The sequence below is a fragment of the Calypte anna genome, chromosome 4 (genome assembly GCF_003957555.1).
Source record: "Calypte anna isolate BGI_N300 chromosome 4, bCalAnn1_v1.p, whole genome shotgun sequence".
NCBI classification, from domain to species: domain Eukaryota; kingdom Metazoa; phylum Chordata; class Aves; order Apodiformes; family Trochilidae; genus Calypte; species Calypte anna.
Genome location: NC_044247.1, coordinates 17,472,180 through 17,492,711, shown reverse-complemented (window position 1 = coordinate 17,492,711; position 20,532 = coordinate 17,472,180). Strand labels below are relative to the sequence as shown.

At 46.4% G+C, this 20,532-nt stretch overlaps 1 protein-coding gene across 5 annotated transcripts in view; it reads right to left on the bottom strand.

Moving 5' to 3' along the window:
• Positions 1–20,532, bottom strand: part of ARHGEF9 (Cdc42 guanine nucleotide exchange factor 9) — a 171,893-nt gene that overhangs the window by 31,074 nt on the left and 120,287 nt on the right. For all 5 annotated transcript variants that reach the window (XM_030449336.1, XM_030449337.1, XM_030449340.1 and 2 more), the window contains 4 exons: positions 14,319–14,510; positions 8,547–8,726; positions 6,821–7,053; positions 3,152–3,281 (listed from right to left, as the gene is read on the bottom strand). In XM_030449336.1, coding sequence (XP_030305196.1) covers positions 3,152–3,281; positions 6,821–7,053; positions 8,547–8,726; positions 14,319–14,510 — 735 coding nt within the window. The remainder of the gene's footprint in view (positions 1–3,151; positions 3,282–6,820; positions 7,054–8,546; positions 8,727–14,318; positions 14,511–20,532) is intronic.

Genomic DNA, 20,532 nt, shown 5'->3' with positions numbered 1-20,532 from the left:
ATGTATGTATAGATAGAGACAGATTTTACCCACTGACTTTGAGCTCTGTAACTCTCCTGCAGAGGGCAAGAGCAGAAGAAGGGACTGAGCGTGTAAAGGCTGCCTGGGGGGGCTCTGTCTGGGCCTGTTTGAAGTCTGATCCAGAGGAGACCTGGCAGGCTGTTCTGAACCCACTCCAGATAGCTGTGTGCTGGTTCTGCCTGCCTGCCTTCAAATGGCTCTGCCTTGATCTGAGGGTACTGAACTCCAAGCAAGGGGAGGATGCTGAGCGAAGGGAAAGAGGAGGCTGAGCATCAGGAAAGACTTGATAACAATGAGATCTCTGACATTGAAAGGTCTCAGCAGGAGGTGGTGAGAGCCCTACATTCTGCACCATGAACAACCCAAAGGACAAAAAGCAGGGGCAGCACCTCTGGGGGCTGTTTAGATACTGGAAATGGAGGTTACAAAGTAAAGAAGTGAGTGAGTCACACATGGCAAGAGTCCAATCCAGGCTTTTAGGTCAAGACCACCATTTCCACAGGAACACATTGCAGAGTGATTTGGATTATTTCTTATTTAGAGCAGTCAGTGAGCTCAGAACCTTCCCTTAAGATTCTGCTCAGTCATTACTTGTATAAAGCTGCCAAAAACTCCCTACAACTTCACACCCTGGTTACTACGGCACAGTTCTCTCAGCTGCCACTGGAGTCAAACCACCCTTTCCTCATCCTGTTGACAGTTCAAACCATCAGCTCCTGTTTACCTGAGATCTTGGGGGAAAAAAATTCAGGTCTTGGTTAACTCAAGGATATTTGCATTTTTCAAATGCTGGCTTTGAAATTCACCTTCACGAGGCCATACAGAAAATCTGGAGGGATAAAAACAATTCCTGAAACACACAGGAACAACTCCGTGGCATTCAGCAAAATCTTAAATTAGCCAGGACATTTCCCCTACTTTTTCTATTCATTTTCTATTCATTTTAGGATCAGCAATATGGATATATTCCAAATAACACCCTCTCCCTGCAAGAAATTGTGTACCTACACTTTGTACACAATAGAACATATCAAATATTCACTAACTAGAAAACTTTATGTTTGGTTTGGTGGGATTTTCTTCTGCTTTAAAAATCCTTTTCCAGCATCTCATGGCAAAACATGGGCAAATTTAGAAATGAAAATGCAGTTTCAAATCAGTCAGCATTGTCAGTCTAGAGATGTTAAGGAAAAAACCATTTCTCCACATGAAACATTTCAGAAGTGCTTAAACGTTTAACCTTGGCTGCTGCTGAAATAATTCTCCAAGTGCAACACAATGTGGGAATTCTGGATTCTCTCTGTCTTGTGCCCTGACTGGGCTAGAAATCAGCCCCTGGATCTGAGGATTCAGAAGTTACTTTTAGAAGGAAGAATCAAGCAGTGAAGTCCTCTGCTGGCTCTAGCCCTCATCTTCTAGTGTTCTCATCACAACTTTAAGACCAAAATACAGAACGAAAATAGCAAGAAGGTTGTTTCCCTCTGAATGGGAGGGAATGGGCTGTATTCCCTCTGGATCTCTCAGATCAGCTGCACCAGCAGCTTATTATGAGAAGCTGAAGGATGCTGCTGCAATATTGTGCTTAAAATTTGGAACAGTTGAAAAAAAACCTAAAGAATGATTTAGCAAGTCCTGAGGATGGGATGGAGATAAAGAATGGGTATTGCTAAGCAGGAATGAATTATAAAGAATGTGGCTAAAGCTTAGCAAGAATGAATTATCAAGGATATGGCTAAATAAAAATGAATTATCAACTGACCTAATGGAAGAGATAAAGAAACTGCTATTCCATAGATCTATGTGGAGGTCACCTTGGCTTTCCACTCACACAGGAATATTCAGTGACTTGGAATTGATCCATCCCTAATCTAGATTTATTTACAGTGAGGGTCTGGGCCTTGCTTACAAATGACAGACACGAGCTCATCACATGTAGGCTGAAATATATCTGATGGTCCTGTACTTCCTTGAGAGCAGCTTTCTAATTCTGAAAAGGAGTCTGTGTGTCAGAGAAAGGTTTTTTCACAGTAAACAACAATAAAACAATCAAGCAAATCATCTGCATTCTCTCCTCTCACAGCCATAACTTCAGAACCAGCCATGATTGCTGCATTTATATGTTTTATCAAGAGATCCAAGGTTGAATCCAACCTTCATTATAGCAGTGAAACCAATTCAGTCAAGGACATTCACAATGTGCCTGTATTTCTCTCCCTCTCCTCCCAGCCTTTCCAGATCTTTTCCAGAAAAAAAAAAACCAAACGATTAATGGCTCTTTCCCAGAAACTAATTTACATAGTATGACCCCGTTGCTTGGTTGTCAAATTATTCCAGATCTCCATGACTGGGAAGAAGAAGAAAGGCTGCTCCATCACTCCTAAGTATTTACTTGCTAAACACATGGATTGATGACAACATTGAGAGGGATTTACAAAAGCAGTCCTCAGGCTGCTTCAAAAACCCTATTTACAGATTACATTCATACAATGATTTTTTAAAAATCAGGGATAAAAAGAAAAGGAGAACATAATTTTAGTATGGCTTTTTTTAAACATGTGGCAAAAATGTAGGAGAGTGAAGGCCTGTTAGTGAGGAATCCCTCTGCTGACTCTGCCTTGCCTGTGGTTCTCAGCTCCTTAACTACCATCACTACACATAGGGTTGATTCAGAAATATCTTTAAGTGGGTACTCATTTTAAATGTGAAATAACATCTCTAACTTCAGCTTAATGTGCTGGTTTCTAATCACAAAACAACCACCAGATGGGTATTCTCCGTATTCTTAACCTGCCACAACTGCCAGGGCATTTTGCTGCCTCTTTCCCTGCTTCTACCTCAGTGACAAAGCACAGAGCTGACAGGCACATCGGGTCTGATCCAGATCTCTCTCCCTCCAGGAGTACTGGTCCTTACATTCCCTTCAGAGTGCCTTTCATGTTTCACACCTTGAGTACCACCTCCAAAATCTGTAAACAAATCCATCCCAGCCTTTACCCCATTCCTGGGGTATTATCCAACACCTACCCAGACCACGTTGTGTAAAAGCAACTCTAGAGTCTAGGAGAATTCTACCAAGTGCCTGGAATTTGCTATTTCCAGGTTTGGGCTCAGGGCTGGGCAGGTGCCCTACCTCCCAGTCCAGCACAGACGCCTGCCACTGCGCGATCTTGTCGATGTTCTCCAGCCGCCGCTTCCGCTCGTTGATCTGCAGGGTCACGTTCCTCATGACAGCCAGGGCAGCAGCCACATACCTGTAGTCACTGCCAAAACAGAAGAGAAGTTCATCAAATGGAGCCTGCTCTGCAGTGGGAACACAGAGGAGGCCAGCAAGTCCTTTCAGCAATGCTGAGGGGCTTTGCCACTCGCTGTTACGACACTGTGGGTTTTTCCATCAGAAACCTCTTTGTGGATCATCCCAAAAGAGCAGCTTGCTTGAAACTGAAACTGAAACTGTGTGGGCATCAGACAGAGAAACCAGGCAGCTCCCCCCAGCCCAGCCTCTACCAGCCCAGCCAACAGCAGCTCTCTAGAGTCCTAAGGAGCTCAGCTAAAGAATATCTCAAAAGAAAACCTGAACATTTGTGTAGCCTATTTTAAGATGAACATTAGAAAATATTTTGCTGTTGGACACAAAGCTGGAGCCCCTTCCCAGCCATAAGATGAGTCCAAGAGTGCCACAGAGCATTTATCCCATGGCATTTGCTCTTACTGCACATTTCAGGTGAGCAAATCAAACCAATTCTTTTTTTTTTTTTTTTTTCCCCTGGACAGGCCTGTGAGTGTAATAACAAAGAGAGAAAATAGCCTCCTGCCAGGGCCAGCAAAGATGATGATCAGTCTTTTCAAAAAATGATGCTGAAATCAATGCTATTGATTCCTGCCCTGTGCCTTCTCTTCCATTCCAAGGAACCTTAATGTTCATTTCAATTGGGAAGACAGACAAGGACAGCTGCCATAATGCCACCAAAATATATTATTAACTTAAGGGTTGATATTGATTGCTGACTAATGAGAAAAACTGTGATCTTGGGCAGCTACAGGGGGAATGGCTTTATTGATTATTGCTAAGAATTGCACTGGTGACAGCTGAAATAGGGGTGAATGCTGTGAATTAGATCCATTTCTCAATGTGATCCCAACAGGGTAACTATTAAGAAATCACAATATGCTCTATAACAGAATATTACTTGCTATTTTGTCATCCTTTCTTGGCTGAAATCTTGAGATGTGTTTTCAATCTTTATTCATTTCTTACATCAAAATTCTAGCTGAGGTTAAAAAAATTCCCTACTGATTCCAGGGTATCAGGACTGCTCCTTCAGCAAAGGAGAAGAGAGAACTCTCTGACATCTCTCGTGATACACAGTGAAGAACTTCTTGTGCCTTCCTCTGTGTGAGGGAGAAATGGAGCTTTGCCAGAGGGACAAGTCTGGTCTTCAAAATGTCCAGGAATTCTTATAGGGAAACAGGTAAGTCACTATGGCCAGAAAGGATCTGCAGAGGCAGGGAGAGGTGTTGGGTTTAGAGATAACCCTGATAATCTCCTACAATTAGGAGGGGAGGTTCATTGTCACTCCAGCTCAGTTGTGCAGAAGGAATGCTCAGGACACCAGCAAGCTGCACTTAGGACCTTCATATATTTAATTCACATTAAGCTGAAGTAAATCTTCAAAAGGTGAACAGATGTGGCCTTGTGAAAAATTTAAATGAAGCAGTCTCTAAACAATAAACAATTGAAGGGAGCCAGGCTCCAAAAACCCCTGTGCCTGCCTCCATGTGGATGGGCCAGTGCCAATCAAGATGGGTTTTCTCTTGGTGATGCTAATCCACTGATTCTAATGTTCTGTTTGAAGAGATAAACCCCTGCACACTTTTATTTCACACAGTAATGAAGAAAGAGTGGTGGCTGAACTTTCTGGGCTCCTAGCCCATGTCTGTGGCAGAGCTGGCCAAAACTTAGAAAGAAAAACAAACCTAAGCACAGCAGTTGGCCACTGAAATAACAATAGGATAGATTTAACTATTAAATTAAAGTAAATAAATTGTTTTTCAATAATACCAAGGCTGCAGGGCTGCACTCTTTCCAGTGCTCAGTCAGAATTCAAGTCTAGACTCTTGCCAAATATCACATTTTAACTTGGAGGAGAGTGGTGAGGTTTCTGGTGTCAGCTCTGTTGTCCTGACCTGGTACAGGGCAGATCCATAACTCCACAAGGACAGTATTAATGGAAAAAACAAACAGAAAGATAGAATTTTCTGTCCCACTGTAAGATGAAAGTAACATATTTGCTTTCACTGGGACTCCTGGTCCTTTCTGAGTTTTGCCTTACTCTGTGAATGGTTCCATTGGTTTAATCACTATTTTCTGCATATTAAATTCTAATCAGAGTGGGTAAGAGACTCCCGAGCCAGCCAGTGAGGAGCCTGATCTCCATGTGAGTGTTAGTCCACTCTGTCATGTCCTACCTTCTGTTTCAGACTTGCTCTCTGTGCAGGCAGGAGTTACCTCCCTGCCCTTTGCACAGCTCCAGGGTACCTGCTCCTCTTTCCTAGTGCAAGGCAAGCAAACAAAACCCTGCTTTCCCTTGTCAGAAAATAAAGAAACAAGAGAAACCAAGTGCCCATAGCTGGGTCCTGTCACTGACACAATCCTATCAAAAAGAGCTCTCACTCTGAACCAACTAATTGTTGTTTAAGCACAGGAAAGGCCTGAGTCTCCTCAGAGCATGACTGTATCTGATTACTTAACAACATGTTGATTTTAAAACATCCCAAAGGAAAAAGGAATGTACTCCCAAAATAATTCAACCCTTGTGTAATCATGCTGTCCACATCCCCCCCCCTTTGGTACTGCTACCAAGGAACTCAGAGAAGGTAATTTTTAACACAGATCTTCTCTCCGAGGCTGCTCAGCTCCTTCCATTGCAAAGCCACAAAACCAGAAATGGGCTCTGAAACCAAAAGCATGGGCAAACTGGTGATTCTGAACTGGGCATTCAGCTAGTGTGAATTCACAAGTCAGACTTGTGAATCCATGCATCTCTCTGCTCCTGTCACATCTCTGTGCACTTCTAGATCTGAGTTTGGGAGAAACAACCCAAAAAAACAATCAAACACTTGCAGAAGGTTCTGAAACATTTGTGGTCGTTTTGTTCCCTGAAGCACTGCCTTTTAAATCAGCTTTGGAAAAACAAATTTGGCAAGGCAAGAGAAAATCTCCTCTTAGGGGGCCTGACTCTTCTTCCCCCTTATATTGATAGCAGTACATCACAGGTACTATTCTCAATTTACACTAGGTCAGGGAGTCAGATTGATTGCCCTTATCAGTAGCAAAATCTTGGGAAGTAATCAAACTGCTGGGCAGTCCTCTGAACAGAAACCCTGTGGTAAAATCAGAGATGGAATCAGGCTGAAAGGCAGAATAGATGCTGAATTCTCCCTAAATCTGAGCATATCCAGGTTTGAGTTGTGGATCCTGGCCCTTTACGTGCAATGTGCTGAGGTCTTCTTCAGGATAAAGGAATGAGCCCTTCCCACCACTGAAGGCCAATCAGGTAATTTTTCAAGCATCAGAAAGTACACCCAAGGGTAATTAGTTCACAGTTATAACCTAAATGAGTTTGGGTCCACTGAGAATCAGTGCTTTGAAAAGCTTTCTGACTGTCTGCTGAACCTTCGCCCTGCCTCCATTCACACCAGGGGAAAGCTGGGCAGAAACTGAAAAAAACCCCAACCCCTGGGTGTGTGCAGAGGCCACACAAAGAAGCAGAAACCTTCCCCTGTAGGAGGGGGCACTTACCTGTGCTCCTGTGCTGTGTACTTGAGCAGCTCTGCCAGCTGCAGGGGGTATTTGCAGATCTTCTGCACCGGTGTCAGGAGGAAGCCATCGATGGCGATGTCGATCATCTGCTGCAGCAGCCGGCACGCCTCGAAGAAATGCTGGTACCTGCTGTCCTTCATCAGCTTGGAGAGCTCCATGCATGCATCCAGATGATTGTTACAGTACTCCGAGTAGATCCAGAAGCCATCTTGCTGTGAGGGGCAGGAGAAGGGGATGCACAGAGAGGAGCACAAGTCAGACGAGTGCTGCAAACAACCCGCTTGCCAACAAGAACACGTTACACCAGGATCTCAGTGTCCTCACCCCTCAGTTTTCCCAAATGGCTGAACAGGCATAATTTATCAGGAGTTTGTCAGGCAGCTTTCAGCCCCTATCTGATGGCAGATAAAGTGTCAGATACTCCAGAGTAACAGTAGCAATTCTTACTATTGTCACTATAAATGAATTGACAGCACAGCCTCAAGACATGAAGTTTTCACTGCTCACCAAGAGTAGCTTATTCTCAGCAAGATTTCTTACATCCTTACAGCACAGATGTGGAACATGATGCTGCTTTGGAAGCAAGAAGCAGAGCGTGCAGGCTCTGATAAAAAGTGAGCAATGTTAATGCCATCGTGGTGCAACTTCTCAAAGAGAAACCTGCTTCTCAACTGGCAGACCAACAATGCTGAAGGGACGCTGTGAACTTTCTTAGGGACAGCCTGCTGAAGTTCCAGGAATGTTTTGCAGAAATTTCTCTAATAAGAAGTGAACTTTTGCCAGCTCAGCCCTGGCTGTGAGGAGGTAACCCAGCACAGGATCTGCATCCCAGCTCACAGCACCCCGTACATCAGCTCTGGCACAGCACTGCATTCCCCTAAAGGAAAGCCCAGAACTGCAGGATTATAATTTTCTTGACATTTCCTGACGTATTTACAACACTGGCCAATTCATCAGCTCCTGCAGTGTGTGGCTTATGTAACAGTACAGTGGGCTGGGCAAAAGCCTCCAGGACTGTAGCATCAGCTGAAATGTTCTGTTCAGCGTGCACTTAGCATGAGCAGGAGCTGCTGCCCTGCTGCCACCTGGGCAGCAAGAACCACAAGCTGGCACCTCCCCACCCAGCCCAACAGCTCCACAAGGGAGGGCAATGGGAGCTGTGTGGGGTTTTCAGCTTTTGCAAATGCACCTCAGTGCCATGGCAAACAGCATCTTGTCTCCTCTGCTTGTTTTGTGGAACACACAGCTAAGGCCTTCTTTCACTTCTCTTACCTCTCCCAACCTTCTGGTCATCCATCATCTGATCAGGATGGCCTGTGAGTGGGTTTAAGTCACGTTCTGAAGATCAAAATAAGGTGGGGGGTGTGTGAGGGACATCTGTTCAACATGAGTAAGGGGAAATGTGATAAGATGCTGGCATTCACATGTACCAGGGGAATTATCCACCTGTATGCACTCCAACACCTTTCCACATCCCCCCTTACTCTGAATGTTGCTTCACTTTGAATCCTCTCTGACCCTTTATCTCACCAAGCAAGCAGATGGCCATGGAGTATTCCGTGATGTGTAAGCAGAACGGCAATGATGAGCAAAATTATTCTAAGTGGTTTCTGCCTCCTGACTTTCTCTGCTAGTCCCCTCTCATCCCCCCCAAAAGAACCCAGCAACCTCAAAAGTCCCAACCAAAAATTCCAAATGAACTCACATGTTCCAGGAAACATGGTCCAATTTCACTGAGATGGGGGTCCTCGTTGTTGTACTGTTTCTCCAAGTCCCGGACAAAACCCATCTGAAATCTGTAGATATCTTCAATGTTACCAAAGATGATCTTCAGCTGTTCATCACTGAACATGTCCCTCCTCTTCCTGCACTGCTTTAAGTAACCCTGTAAGGAGTAAAACACAACAATCCATAAAATAACCCACTTACACTGAGGCTGCTCCCAGATCCTTCTTGAGCCAGGAGCAAGTAAAAATTAAATCAGAAAATGGTCCTGAAAACAAAATCCATGTCTTATGACATGTCAGACTCCATAAACTCCTGTCCACGAGTGAGCACACACAATGCACAAAACTTGCCTTGAAATGCTAAAAGCACTTTTTTGAGACATTTCATGTACAACTGTTGGTCCCACTGCGACCCACAGCACAACTCTTGCTCAGGACAACCCAGAGCATGGTCAGGAGATGATGGAGAGAGCAGGCATAGAGAAAAACAAAGAAGGGAAGGAAGGAACTGGAGATTTTAGGGAAATTCTCCAAAATCACAGAATTAATCTGCAGTACATTTGGAAACAATTCAGATCTCCTGTGTCCTCAGTGCCATTACAAAAAGCTCCTCCTTGCTTATTCTTCATCTGCCCACAATACTGAGCCTGAGCATTGCTGGACATCACACTGACACAAACGGGTAGGCAAGCACTGCTCTGCAGACCTCCTGACCTAAAAAACCAATATTCTGGCAGAAAATGTAACACACCAAGTCCTGTCAGCCTCCCTGTTTGGCTGAGCCTGCCTCATCCCTGACCTTGCCATCCTGGTTTCAGCTGAAGCCTGAGGACCTCTGCCAACACGCTGGCTTGAAGAACACGTGGTGCAGGGGACAGGGTGACACACAGAGCCTCTGGATGCTGAATTTCTGGCTCTGCCACCAACCTGTGTGACACTGAGTAAATCACTTCATCCCCCCTGTGCTCTGCCTGCCTGGCTGCTTGAGACCAGGATCTTTGCAAGGCCAAACATCAGATGCTCTGCTGGGCCTCGTCTGGACTGGGGCCTCTTGACTGAAAAGAAATACCATGGGGGTCATCAGGAGATGACTTTGCCTGAATTATATAGGAAGAGAAAAAAATGAAGGGGAAAAGAATGCCAACAGCTCCAGTTGCAGGGCTATATTTGGGAGCTCTGGATGCTTAGTCACACAGACCAACCACCAGCTGGTAGCCTGCAGCTGCTGGTCCACAATGTGAGCTCTTGGAACGCTGTAATAAACTGTCCTTCAGCCTCACCATGTGGTTCTTGGGTGGAAGAACTTGAAACAGATGAATGATAAATGCAACTTTGGCCGACCTGGCAAAGTACCAACCCCTGGGATGTCCAGCTCAGATAGGAGGATGCTGCTTACCCTGAATTTCCTGGTTTTTTCAGCTGGGAAGCTTGGGTTATGGAATACCTTCTGTGTTTACTAAATCTAGGTCTCTCCTCTTCCAGGGGCTCCTTGATGACTCATTTCCCTGGGTTTCCCTCTCTCCTTTCTCAAGGCCAGGAGGAATGGGAGCAGGCTGGCTCCCACGCTGGTTGTAGGGCACATAAAAATTCAAGGAATAATGCTTTGTATCTTTCTATGCTGCTTTTCATGTTTATCTCAGAGCAGCTTTCAAAAAAACCCCAAAATAAAAAACCCACAACATTGTGCACCTGCCCACCAGGTCAGGCTCTTCTCAGCACCAGCTTTGGTGCTTCAGAGTGCCTCGAGGCATCTGTGTTAGGACCTCTGCCCTGCTGCAGGCTGCCTGCAAGCCAGAGCCTCCCCTCTCACTCAGGATTGTGTGAAATCAGAAGATGGATGTGAACATCTTTCAGCCCTGGGGTTGCTATTGGCTGCAACTGCCTTGAAACCTCCTCGTCCTCCCTCTGCTGCTTCATCACTTTGCCTGAGTCATGTGTTTTGGAGAAGCTGAAGCAGCAACATTTCTGTACAGGCACCTATAAACCACGGAGAAAATAAAAGAAGGCACAGAGTTCCCAAGCCTTATCCTCTATCCAGGGTGTGTGTTTGGATGGTTGGTTTCCAGCACAAGCCAGCAAAGGGGAGACAGAAGATTTACATATCACAGGCAGCAAGAGCCAGCTAGAAGGCTGCTCCATAGTTTTTCCAGTAAATTTACTTCTGTTACATAAAACAATGTCATCTTCCTTCTGCTCATCCCGTCAGGTCTGCTCAGAGAAGGGATAGCTGACTGAGGAGCAGATGTTGGAGAGTGTTTTGCTCAATGAATACCTAAAAATAGCTGTCAAACTGTCTGGCTTTAAAGTACTTTTCCATGTAGTCCCTGAAGTATAGGCCAAAGTTGGGAACTATTTGCAGGAGGTTAAGTGCTAAGTTTTCTCTGACCCAGAGTGGGTTTAGAGACAGTCAGTAGAGGTGGTCTGTCCATCCAGCCTCTTGTCCAGCTGAGAGCAAGGTGAAGGGTGATGGCCACTGCAGGCAGGTGTGGAGATGTTCCAGTTCCCAGTCTGGGGAGCAGTGTCCTGTGGCCCAGCCTTCAGTGCTCACAGCAACCAGGCCAGCATTGTGCTGACACACACAGACCAAGAACAAGCACAAGAACCAAGCTGAGACTGAAGTGAAAAGGCAAGCTAAAACCATGGCTGGTCCCAGGCAGTCAGGACTCTAAAGCACTTTTTCAAATACCAAGCTGAACGTCAGGCCCTGTGATGGCCCTGAGGCCCACCTAAAATACCAAATAAAGTCCTGCAAGAACACAAACCTGTTTCTCAAAAGGGCAAGAAACAGCCAGCTCCAAAACAGAAAATCAAGGTGCACACAAACAGGCTGTGAAAGACAGCTACAAACTGCACCAGGGAAGACATTTCTGGAGTGTTTATATCCCCCGTGATGCAAGGAGTTCCTGCAGAGCCGCCCTCCCATCTGGTACCCATCCAGGAGAAATTGGTCATACAAAGGGGCCAGCAGCTCCTCAGATGGGGTCCCCTCTGAAGCTGCTTTGCTCTGAGAGAACAAAAAAAAAGGGGTTTTCTCCATCTCCAAGCATGAGGCAAGCTGATGCCATGCAGAGCACATGGAAACTTCTCCCCTCAGCTCTGCACAAGGGACTCAGCTTTCCAGGCTGAGGTGCTGTGAGGACGTTTGCCACAACATTCAGAGCTGTCCTGGCACTAAAGCAAAGCTGAGGTGGAATCCAGTCTCTGTTATTAAAAACTAAATTCAAACTGAAATCATTTGAAAAAGAGCAAAAGGCAGCACTGGAAGCTGGCTGACCTTCCTAACCTCCCACCTCCAAATTACTCAGAATACAGAGGTTTCCTTTGATCTCCCCATTGCCTCGCTGTTCCCATCCAAGCTCTGTCTCTTCTCCCTCTCACACCTCCTTACATTCAGCCTTGTCTTCCTAATCCCCCTGCTCCAAATCCCACTCATTTCTCACACAGCTGCACCCCACTCATGTCACATCCACACTTCTCTGCCCGTGTCACCGCTGCCAGGGCACAGAGAGACCCTGAGCCCTCCTGCATCCTCCCAGAAACAAACCTACTCAGTTATAAAAGCCTGGGTTTCAGTACCTTATTGTTTTTCTAAGCTTTACTGCCTGAAATTCCTCTCGCTGGGTATTTCCTCAAAGCTAAATTCTGTTTTCTTCTTTTCATTGGTCATATTTCATAGCAATGATTCCTCTGCTCCCAACAGTGCAGTCCAGGAAAAACTCCACATCCAAATTTACCCCTAATAAAAATCTCCACCAAGCAGCAGTCAGTCCTTCACACCCTGAGCAAGGGCAGAGCAGCAGTGGGCAGGGCAGGAGGGCTTTGCTGCCATGAGGAATCCCCCTCCAGGGCAGCTGCTTCACACAGGTCTTGGTGTGCACAGGTACTTTTCATTCTGGTGCTGACTGGCTTGGGAGCCCCAGGCTTGGCAGGAGCAGTGCCATGGGTATTATGAATAATAACACAGTGTATAATAATACAGTAGTGGGTAGTGGAAATACATCCTGAAGCAAAAAAGAGCAATTGGAGGGCTCTTAATCACCCAGCAGGGGCTACGGCCCTCTGATAACAGCCACACATCTTAAGGTGCCTCGCTGGTGTTAGGATTTGTTATTCATTACAGCTCAGAACCAGGCTGTAACTATATGCTGCTAAACTCAGTACTAAATCAGGCTCAGCACTTGCCACCCAGCCACAACTCCAATACATCTTATCACTGCTGGTTGTCCTAACACCTTAAAATAAAAGAGCAAAGGGAAGAGGGGAATTTGCCAGTGCCAGCAGCACTTCTGCACCTCCTCAGCGGTTGTCTGGTGTCAGCTTGTTCCCCAGATCCCCACCCACCCCTCTTCAAACCCCTCCAGTGGCACTGGGAGGAGCTCAAACTGGTCCCCAGTCCCCAGCCCCCTCCTCCTGCACAAACAGAAGCAGTCACATCAAGCCCTGTCCAAGTGCCTGGCAATGCCTGAGCTGTCTCCAAGCCTTCTGGAAGCAAACTGATTGCCCTGATTAAATTGAGCACAACGAAACTCTCTCCAGGGCCAGCCCATCCTTTTGCAGCTGAGAATGCCCATTTCAGTCCTACACCTTCTTTAAGAGAGGCAGCTGAATCATTTCCTTACCTGGGGGTAAGAGTCACCTCCTCAATACCATTTTGCATCATACAGAGCAAAGCAAGAGCCTTAGAGATCACTTCTGTATCTGGGACATATCATTAGGTGCTGTAAATCAGTGTTACTCCAGAGGCAGCACTGGAGCTGTCACTGCCTGCACCTCCTGAGATTCTGATTTGGCAAAAGCCTGGTGACATGGCTGGGGAATGCAAGTTTGGGTTAAGTCAGGCTTGAAATGGCAAAGTGCCACTGCAGGAAAAGACACAGTATGTGGAAAAGTTCCTGCAGTTCTTCCCTTCTTCAGTGCAAAGCCCTCTGACTGAAATAGCGCAGTGAAATTAAGCTCATTTGTTTCCCAGATTAAATCCCAAAGCTCTTCTAGATTTGAAAAGCGTCTAAGATGCTTTTTTGGATGGCTGCTGTGCCTTGTCAGTTGAAAAGTAGCAAGTATGAAGGGAGGAGGACGTTTTTCTAAGCAGAATTCACAAGGGGCTTCAGCACATTGACTCTGCAAAGACTGGGCACAGGCTCACCAAATCCTCAGCACTCAGAGGGACGAGCTGAAGCCCAGGGACTCTGATTTTAGTGCTAAAAAACTTCTGTCTCTTCATGATAAGCGTGTGCTCTATACGCAGTGCCCAAGCTGTCCTGCAGCCATCTCTTCTCCATCCCAAGACAAACAAACAAAATGGTGAAACACTTCACTCAACCTCAGGGTGACAAAAGGGAAACGGGGGCCACCCCGAGCCAGGGGGAATTGTGAACCCGACTGGAAAACCACAGATGAAATGGGTAACTGATTCGTTTAACTACAGCCTAATTTCCTCAACCACAAGTTCAAAAGTAGATGGCATTGGATTTTAATTAAAGGGACTGCTTGAAGGATCTCAGGTTCATCATTTTTTAGTCAAAGAGGTATGAGAAAAAAGTCAGAAAACTGTACTTTGAGTCAGTATGAACTGAAGGGAATTATCAGGTCCAGCAGAAAGCTCTCAGATGTACCCATACATACTGACAGGTGCTGCTCCTCTATTCATACTGCTCAAACTCACCACATCAGCCAAGGACAAACCTAGTCCTCAGCTCTGCCCAGCCCAGCCCCTGTCCCGCTGCCTTGTCCCAGTGTCACAACCCTCTCACCTCACAGATGTCCTTGAGGTGCTTGATGTAGTGGCGCTCCGTGCTCATGATCTCATTGATGACGTTGGCTCTCATCTGGTCTCGGTTCTGAACGGTTCTGCCCAGGCAGAGGCAGTCTGTGCTCGGATCCAAGTGGCCATTCTGCACATCGCTGGTTCCCTCCTCCACACCATCCTCTTGGTTTACCCATAGCTGGGAGGAGAAGAGGGGACAGGAGCAGAATTAGTCATGAAAGCAGCTGAAAAGCCAAGGGGTGCAGGCAGGCTGGCTCTGGGGTTGCACAACTCAGGAGATGGGATCCAATCCAGTTTTTGCCCACTTCACCTCATCTCCCCAGTCTCCTCTGCTCAGGATGGGGGGCTGCCACCTCAGGAAGCTCCTGTGGGACCCCTCACAGAGCAGAGATGGGGTTTGGGTACCCTTCAGCCTCAGTCCTGCTGCTCACTCAGGTTTCAAGGAGTCTCTCCAGGCTCCTGTCCCATGGGCTGGGGCTTGGCAGAGGCAGGGGTTGGGACACCAGCCTGAACATATGCATCTAATGCCACTTTTGTTTTTAACAAGTAAAAACTAAAAGCTCTTGAGCAGTTAACAACAACCCTACAATAATGTATCAGCCCTCAGGACCTTTTTAAACACCTCTGCAAGGCAGGAGAGCAATGGCTCTGAAATAATAAAGCACTGTGTGAGTCTCTCCCACCCCATCACCAAGGTCCAGCTGCCCAACAATGGAGCCTGCCCTGACAACTATTGCAAACTCTTTGTATTAAGATTTAGTTGAATGAAACCATGAAAAACTACATAGAGAAAAAATTAAAGTTGCACAATGCTAGTCCTGAGTGAAGTTTCACCCTGAAAGGCCACCCCACGTGTGGGGAAGGGCAGGCTCATCATGAGGCTCACAGCCCTGTTTCAAACTTCAATCCTAATTAAGAAGTCGTGACCAACTCCTGCATGACATCACAATTTGGAGAGGCAGAGAAAAGTTAAAAAAGTCAAATAAAAAAGTCCCTTCTGCCTCAGGATCCAGTTCTGGAAGCCAGACAGAGCTGTTCATTTCATTGTGCTACTTAATATTATATGTGATTTATATAAAATCTGTAGCAATGGGATGTATCAATTTGCAGCTATACCCAAATGGTGCATAAAATCACCATGTGGCACTGTTCCAGCATTAGCTGACCTGTAATTATTATATATTTAGACTGTGAATGTATATAGAGGACATTTTACTTGAATGGGCTCTGAGGGCTGATAGTCTCAGAATAATCAGAAAGCATGATAAAACAAACATTTCACCAGCCATCTGGATTATTAATCTCCTTCCACTGGATATCCACAAGGACAAAACTAGCTGATAACAGATTCTACCTCACAATTAAATAATGTGGCAGATTAATGACCCAGACAGACCCTCCCAGAGAGCTCCTGCCACCCCAACAGATCTCTGCTAACCAGTGACTTTATAACAAATACCAGAGTGAGCAGCACAACCTTCCCAAATCCTGGTACCAAAGAGTGGTACCAGCCCTGCAATGATGCAACAGAAGTGTAAGAGACTCTGATGACCCCAGAGAGATGAGCTGCAGTGTGGAACCTCAGGACCTGCCAGTATCTGAAGGGGCTCACAGGAAGGCTGGAGAGGGGCTGTTGGCAAGGGCCTGGAGTGATAGATGAGGGGCAGTGGTTTTAAATTAGAGGAGATTTAGAACTGGATGTGAGGAACAAGTTCTTTACTATGAGGGCAGTGGAACAATGTTACAGGGTGCCCAGGGAGGTGGTTGAGGCCTCATCCCTGGAGCTATTCAAGAGGAGGCTTTGAGGATGCTCTGAGCATCCTGATCTAGGTGAGGGGGTCCCTGCTCACTGTAGGGGGTTGGACTGGATGACCTTCAGAGGTCCCTTCCAACTCAAATTATTCTATAACCCTATGACTATTTCACCCACCTTGCCACACTGCCCTGCTCAGCAGAGCTGCTCCAGGAATTCCAGGCTTTGCCTCCTCTCTTTCCCTTTTCCTTTTCCTTTTCCTTTTCCTTTTCCTTTTCCTTTTCCTTTTCCTTTTCCTTTTCCTTTTCCTTTTCTTTTCCTTTTCCTTTTCCTTTTCCTTTTCCTTTTCCTTTCCCTTTCCCTTTTCCTTTTCCTTTTCCTTTTTCCTTCCCTCCCCTTCCCTTCCCTTTAATTTCCCCTCATATCCTTTGCTTCCCTCCAGTTCACAGGCTCCTTGATACCTTCTCTTTCCCCCCTGCAGCTTCAGAGCTTCAGCAAACTCACTTCCAGCTCTCCTTCCCCTCTAAAACTCTCCATTTCCAGCCTCAGAAGTTCTCTTTACCCAAGGTGAGAAATACTCCTCACTCATTTCTGGAAAAGGAGAAAACAGCACAGTTGGCAGGGCCAGATTCAGACCCTGTATCCACAAAAGCTGAACACAAATGGCTCCAAAGAACTTGCCCTGTGCTTCCTCCCACTCTTTCCTGCAGTCTGAATGCACAGACTGCCAGGGGCTGGAGCTCCACCACCCAGCAAAAGCTGTGTGGACACTGCAACAGACTGAAGGTGCTACACTGTCCCCACCAGAGCACCCTGAGATGGGGCTCATTTCCCCCATTTCCTAAAAACCAACCCCCCTGGGGTGTGATGCTCCATCTGACTCACAGTAGGGAACAGCAAAAGCTGAGCTGCTCCAGCAGCTCCTTGCCAAGACCTGCCTGGCCAAGGAAGCCACAGCATCTTTCAGGGGAATTTCTTCACGACCAGTGTGGCAGAGGGCAGGGAAGGGGCCGCAAAGATTTGTGCCAACTTTGCCTGATTCAGAGAATGTCCCCAGAACACTGGGTTTGCATCTGCAAGGCAGGAAGAACCTTTGAGGACCTGAGGGATGCTGTCTGAGTGGCACAAGTTGTCATCTTAACAGCAGCTGCAATGAGCACAGGCAGCATTTGGATTCTAAAATGCTGCTTGACTTTAAAAAAACCCAGATAAACAACCCCCAGTTTGTCTGCAGTGCATCCTGTCACTGAGCAGTGCTGCTCACGCTGCCTGGGATACCTCCACCAGAAGCTATTTTTATGCTGGATTTGCCATGGGAGAATAAAAATCTCCTTTACAAGGCACTGACTGCAGCAGCCACTGCAGCACAGCCAGGTTTGTTTGTCCAACAGGTGGATGCTACTTCAGCACCATCCTCTTTTCCCTGGAAATCCTCCCCCAGGTGCCCCCGGACTGGCGCTCGGTGAACGCGAATGCAGCGGAGGAGCTGGGGAGGGCTGTGCTGCTGCATCCACATCCTCCACATCCAGTGAGAGTTTAAAGGGAAGAAAAAAGGCAGAGGGGGCAGCAAGATGAGGCTGGCTCTTGGAACAACACCTGCAACACACCACAAGCTCAACTCCCCCGGACAAATGTTAAACATACCCATCTGGGAAAGTGTAGGAGCTGCTGCAGGCACCCGAGCAGGACCTGGGTTTAAGAGGCTCCTTCCTAAGCAGCCTTAAAAGCTTACACTGATTTATCCAGCACTTCTCCTTTAGCAGCAGAAAATAAAGTGGGTCAAAGGCAGCTTTTCAGCAAGAAAATCAATCTAAAATTACAACACTTGGGGAAAAGCAGGCAATGAGGAGAGGACGAGGTGCACTGCTGAGCTGCCCCAGCCCTGCGCTGGCTCCTGGGCCAGAGGTGCAGACCCCGTGGCATCCACACTCCAGCTTTGCTCAATCCTTTCGGGGACCACTATTACCCCAAAGTTCTGCACAACAACTCAGCAGACACTGGGCACTACAACAAGCTGCAGTGAAACCTCCTCAACCCCAGTTTAGCAAATAGAAGAAGGAAGGATCACTGCTGCTGAGGTGAGGAGAATTAAATTCCAAAGAATTGAAGGAGAGTTTATAATAAAATCAGTCCCCTTTTCTGCCCAGGATGGGAGCATTCTGCCCTGTCTCTCTGGAAAGATTTCACAGCACTGAACCTCCATAAGCCTTCAATTTTTAATTTCTTTTTGAGTGGAAAGATGTCAGAGCTCAAACACCATGCCATCTCATTTCCTGTTTGGAATGTTTGACTCTCACCTAGGGCATTTTGGAGATCTGGTGCTGGGCTCTGCAATCAAAACTTTGGTTTGAGATTTACTGTATTTTCTAAAGAAGATCTAAAGGAACAATAATTGATTCATTTGCAGCACTGGATTGTTATTCTGTGCTGTAAATTCTTCCCTACAAACACTAAGCCTATTTTCCTGAGTAGATGCTGGATGTGCTGGTATGCAAAAACTCATTTGTACCACAATGTGTACAGAAAGCCCAAGGCTATGTCATCCACACAACAGAGAAGAGCAGTAAGCAGCATCACCACCACAAGTATCAGAAAGCCTGTTCCAAATTCCTGGTTTGTTTTTTTTTTCCAATTGTACCTCCCACCCCCTCAGACCCCTCTCAAAGTTGCCAGGTCATTCAGAGACACTGAACAGGTAATCCCAAGGCTGACAGTTCCATTTAGTGGCTATTCCTTAAACACACCTGATCACATGTGCTAAAATCCAACATAGAGACTGTGATCTGTCCGAAACCCAGCTCATTATTCAGCTTTAAACGCAGTTCTGGAGATCCCATCCACCTCTACTGACTTGGGGGCTTTCAAATCCTCCCTGAGTGCAACAGCTTCCTGCAGGAAACCATCCACCATTGCTTCCTAGCTCCAAATTTTCCTTCTATTATGTTGTGTTTGTTTTCTTCCCCAAAAAGCATGGCTTTGTCATCCTGTTTCTCCTGGAAAGTCCCTGTGCTCTCCAAACTCCATGGCTTTCCTCTCTCCGCCTTTCTTCTAGCCAAGTCCCAAACACTGAAGAGGATAACTTCAGGTGTTATGCAGGGAGGCAGCAATTCAAGCACAGTTTTTGTTTGCTCCGTGTGTAAAAGAGGCCAAGGGGGAATCAGCAGGTTACTGTTTTCCTCTGCACTTGCAAATGTGAGTTTTTCCTGCTATGAGATTTTGTGAGTGCCAAATGCTTTGCCAGACATTTTCATATGATCTGGCTGGAGAGCAAGAAGCGTCAGACATCTCATTGTAAGCTGGGTTTCCAGCCCACTTTTGTTCTCAGAAGTGATCCAAAAGACTTTTAAGGGGAATCTGACTTTGCAGTGATCTGCTGCTGCACCTCCTGTTAGTACCTACAAGAGACCTGCAGTTTAAAATATCCTGAGATTAATCCTAGTTGGGTTTATACCTGTCTGGTCTGTCCTGTCATCTCATCTCTCACTTGAACTGCCTTTCATCCTCTGCTATGCCACATGTTGTTCCCATCTCCTCCTGCACTTGCATAAGAAAAATACAGATATAAAGGAAAGCAATTATTTTGCAAGTAAAACTAGAACCACCCAGGCTAAATCGGGCAGGTTGTTGGCACCATCTTAAAAAAACAGAGCTCAAAGTACAACAGAGAATAAAACCAGCCTCCTCATTATGAAAGAGTGATCAGCTGAATAAGAAATACATGGGTTAAAAATGGAGAGCAGAGGAAAGTGAAAGGTGTTCAGGTTAAATGGCCCTTGGCAGGACCCTGGAGGAACATAAAGCTGCTGCAATGGTCCTGCATGCAAAAGAGGGGTTCCAGGCACCTGCTCTGAAAGCCCCACAGGTTCTGCAGGCATCTGGTTCAAATTACTCACCAAGGCAGACAGGGAGTGAAGGGGGTGGGGGGGGAGTTTGCAGGAACAGAATGGAAGAGGCAAAGCAAGTGACCTCAGCCAGCAGAGGGGAGAACATGACAGCCCAAATGGCAGCTGTCACCTCAGCACAGGGCAGACAGGCAGTGGGCAGAGCACACCCAGAAGTGCTGCCTGGAGAAGACAGCTCTGGTCTGTAAACCCGAGCGGAGAATTTTCCCCTTCAATGTCCTCTACAGAGCTGTGGACAAACTGTGCCACAACTCTGCTTGTTTATTTTTTTAAATGCCTGGTACTTATTTTTAAGTATTAATTCTCATTTGTGCCAGCAAGATCATGCAGCTTCTCCTTCTGGAAGCAGGGCAGGTGTCTGAGCCCAGCACTGGACAAGCATCAGGGGGAAAAAAACTGCCCAGGGGAGGCAGAAGTGAGCAAAGGGCTGGGCTCCCCTCTCAGTGCTCACTGTACATCACTACCTCACACGTTTTAACAAGGTTTTTCCTAATCCATTTGGCTATTTCCCAGATGAAGTGATGTAACTGGAGCTGCAGATGATG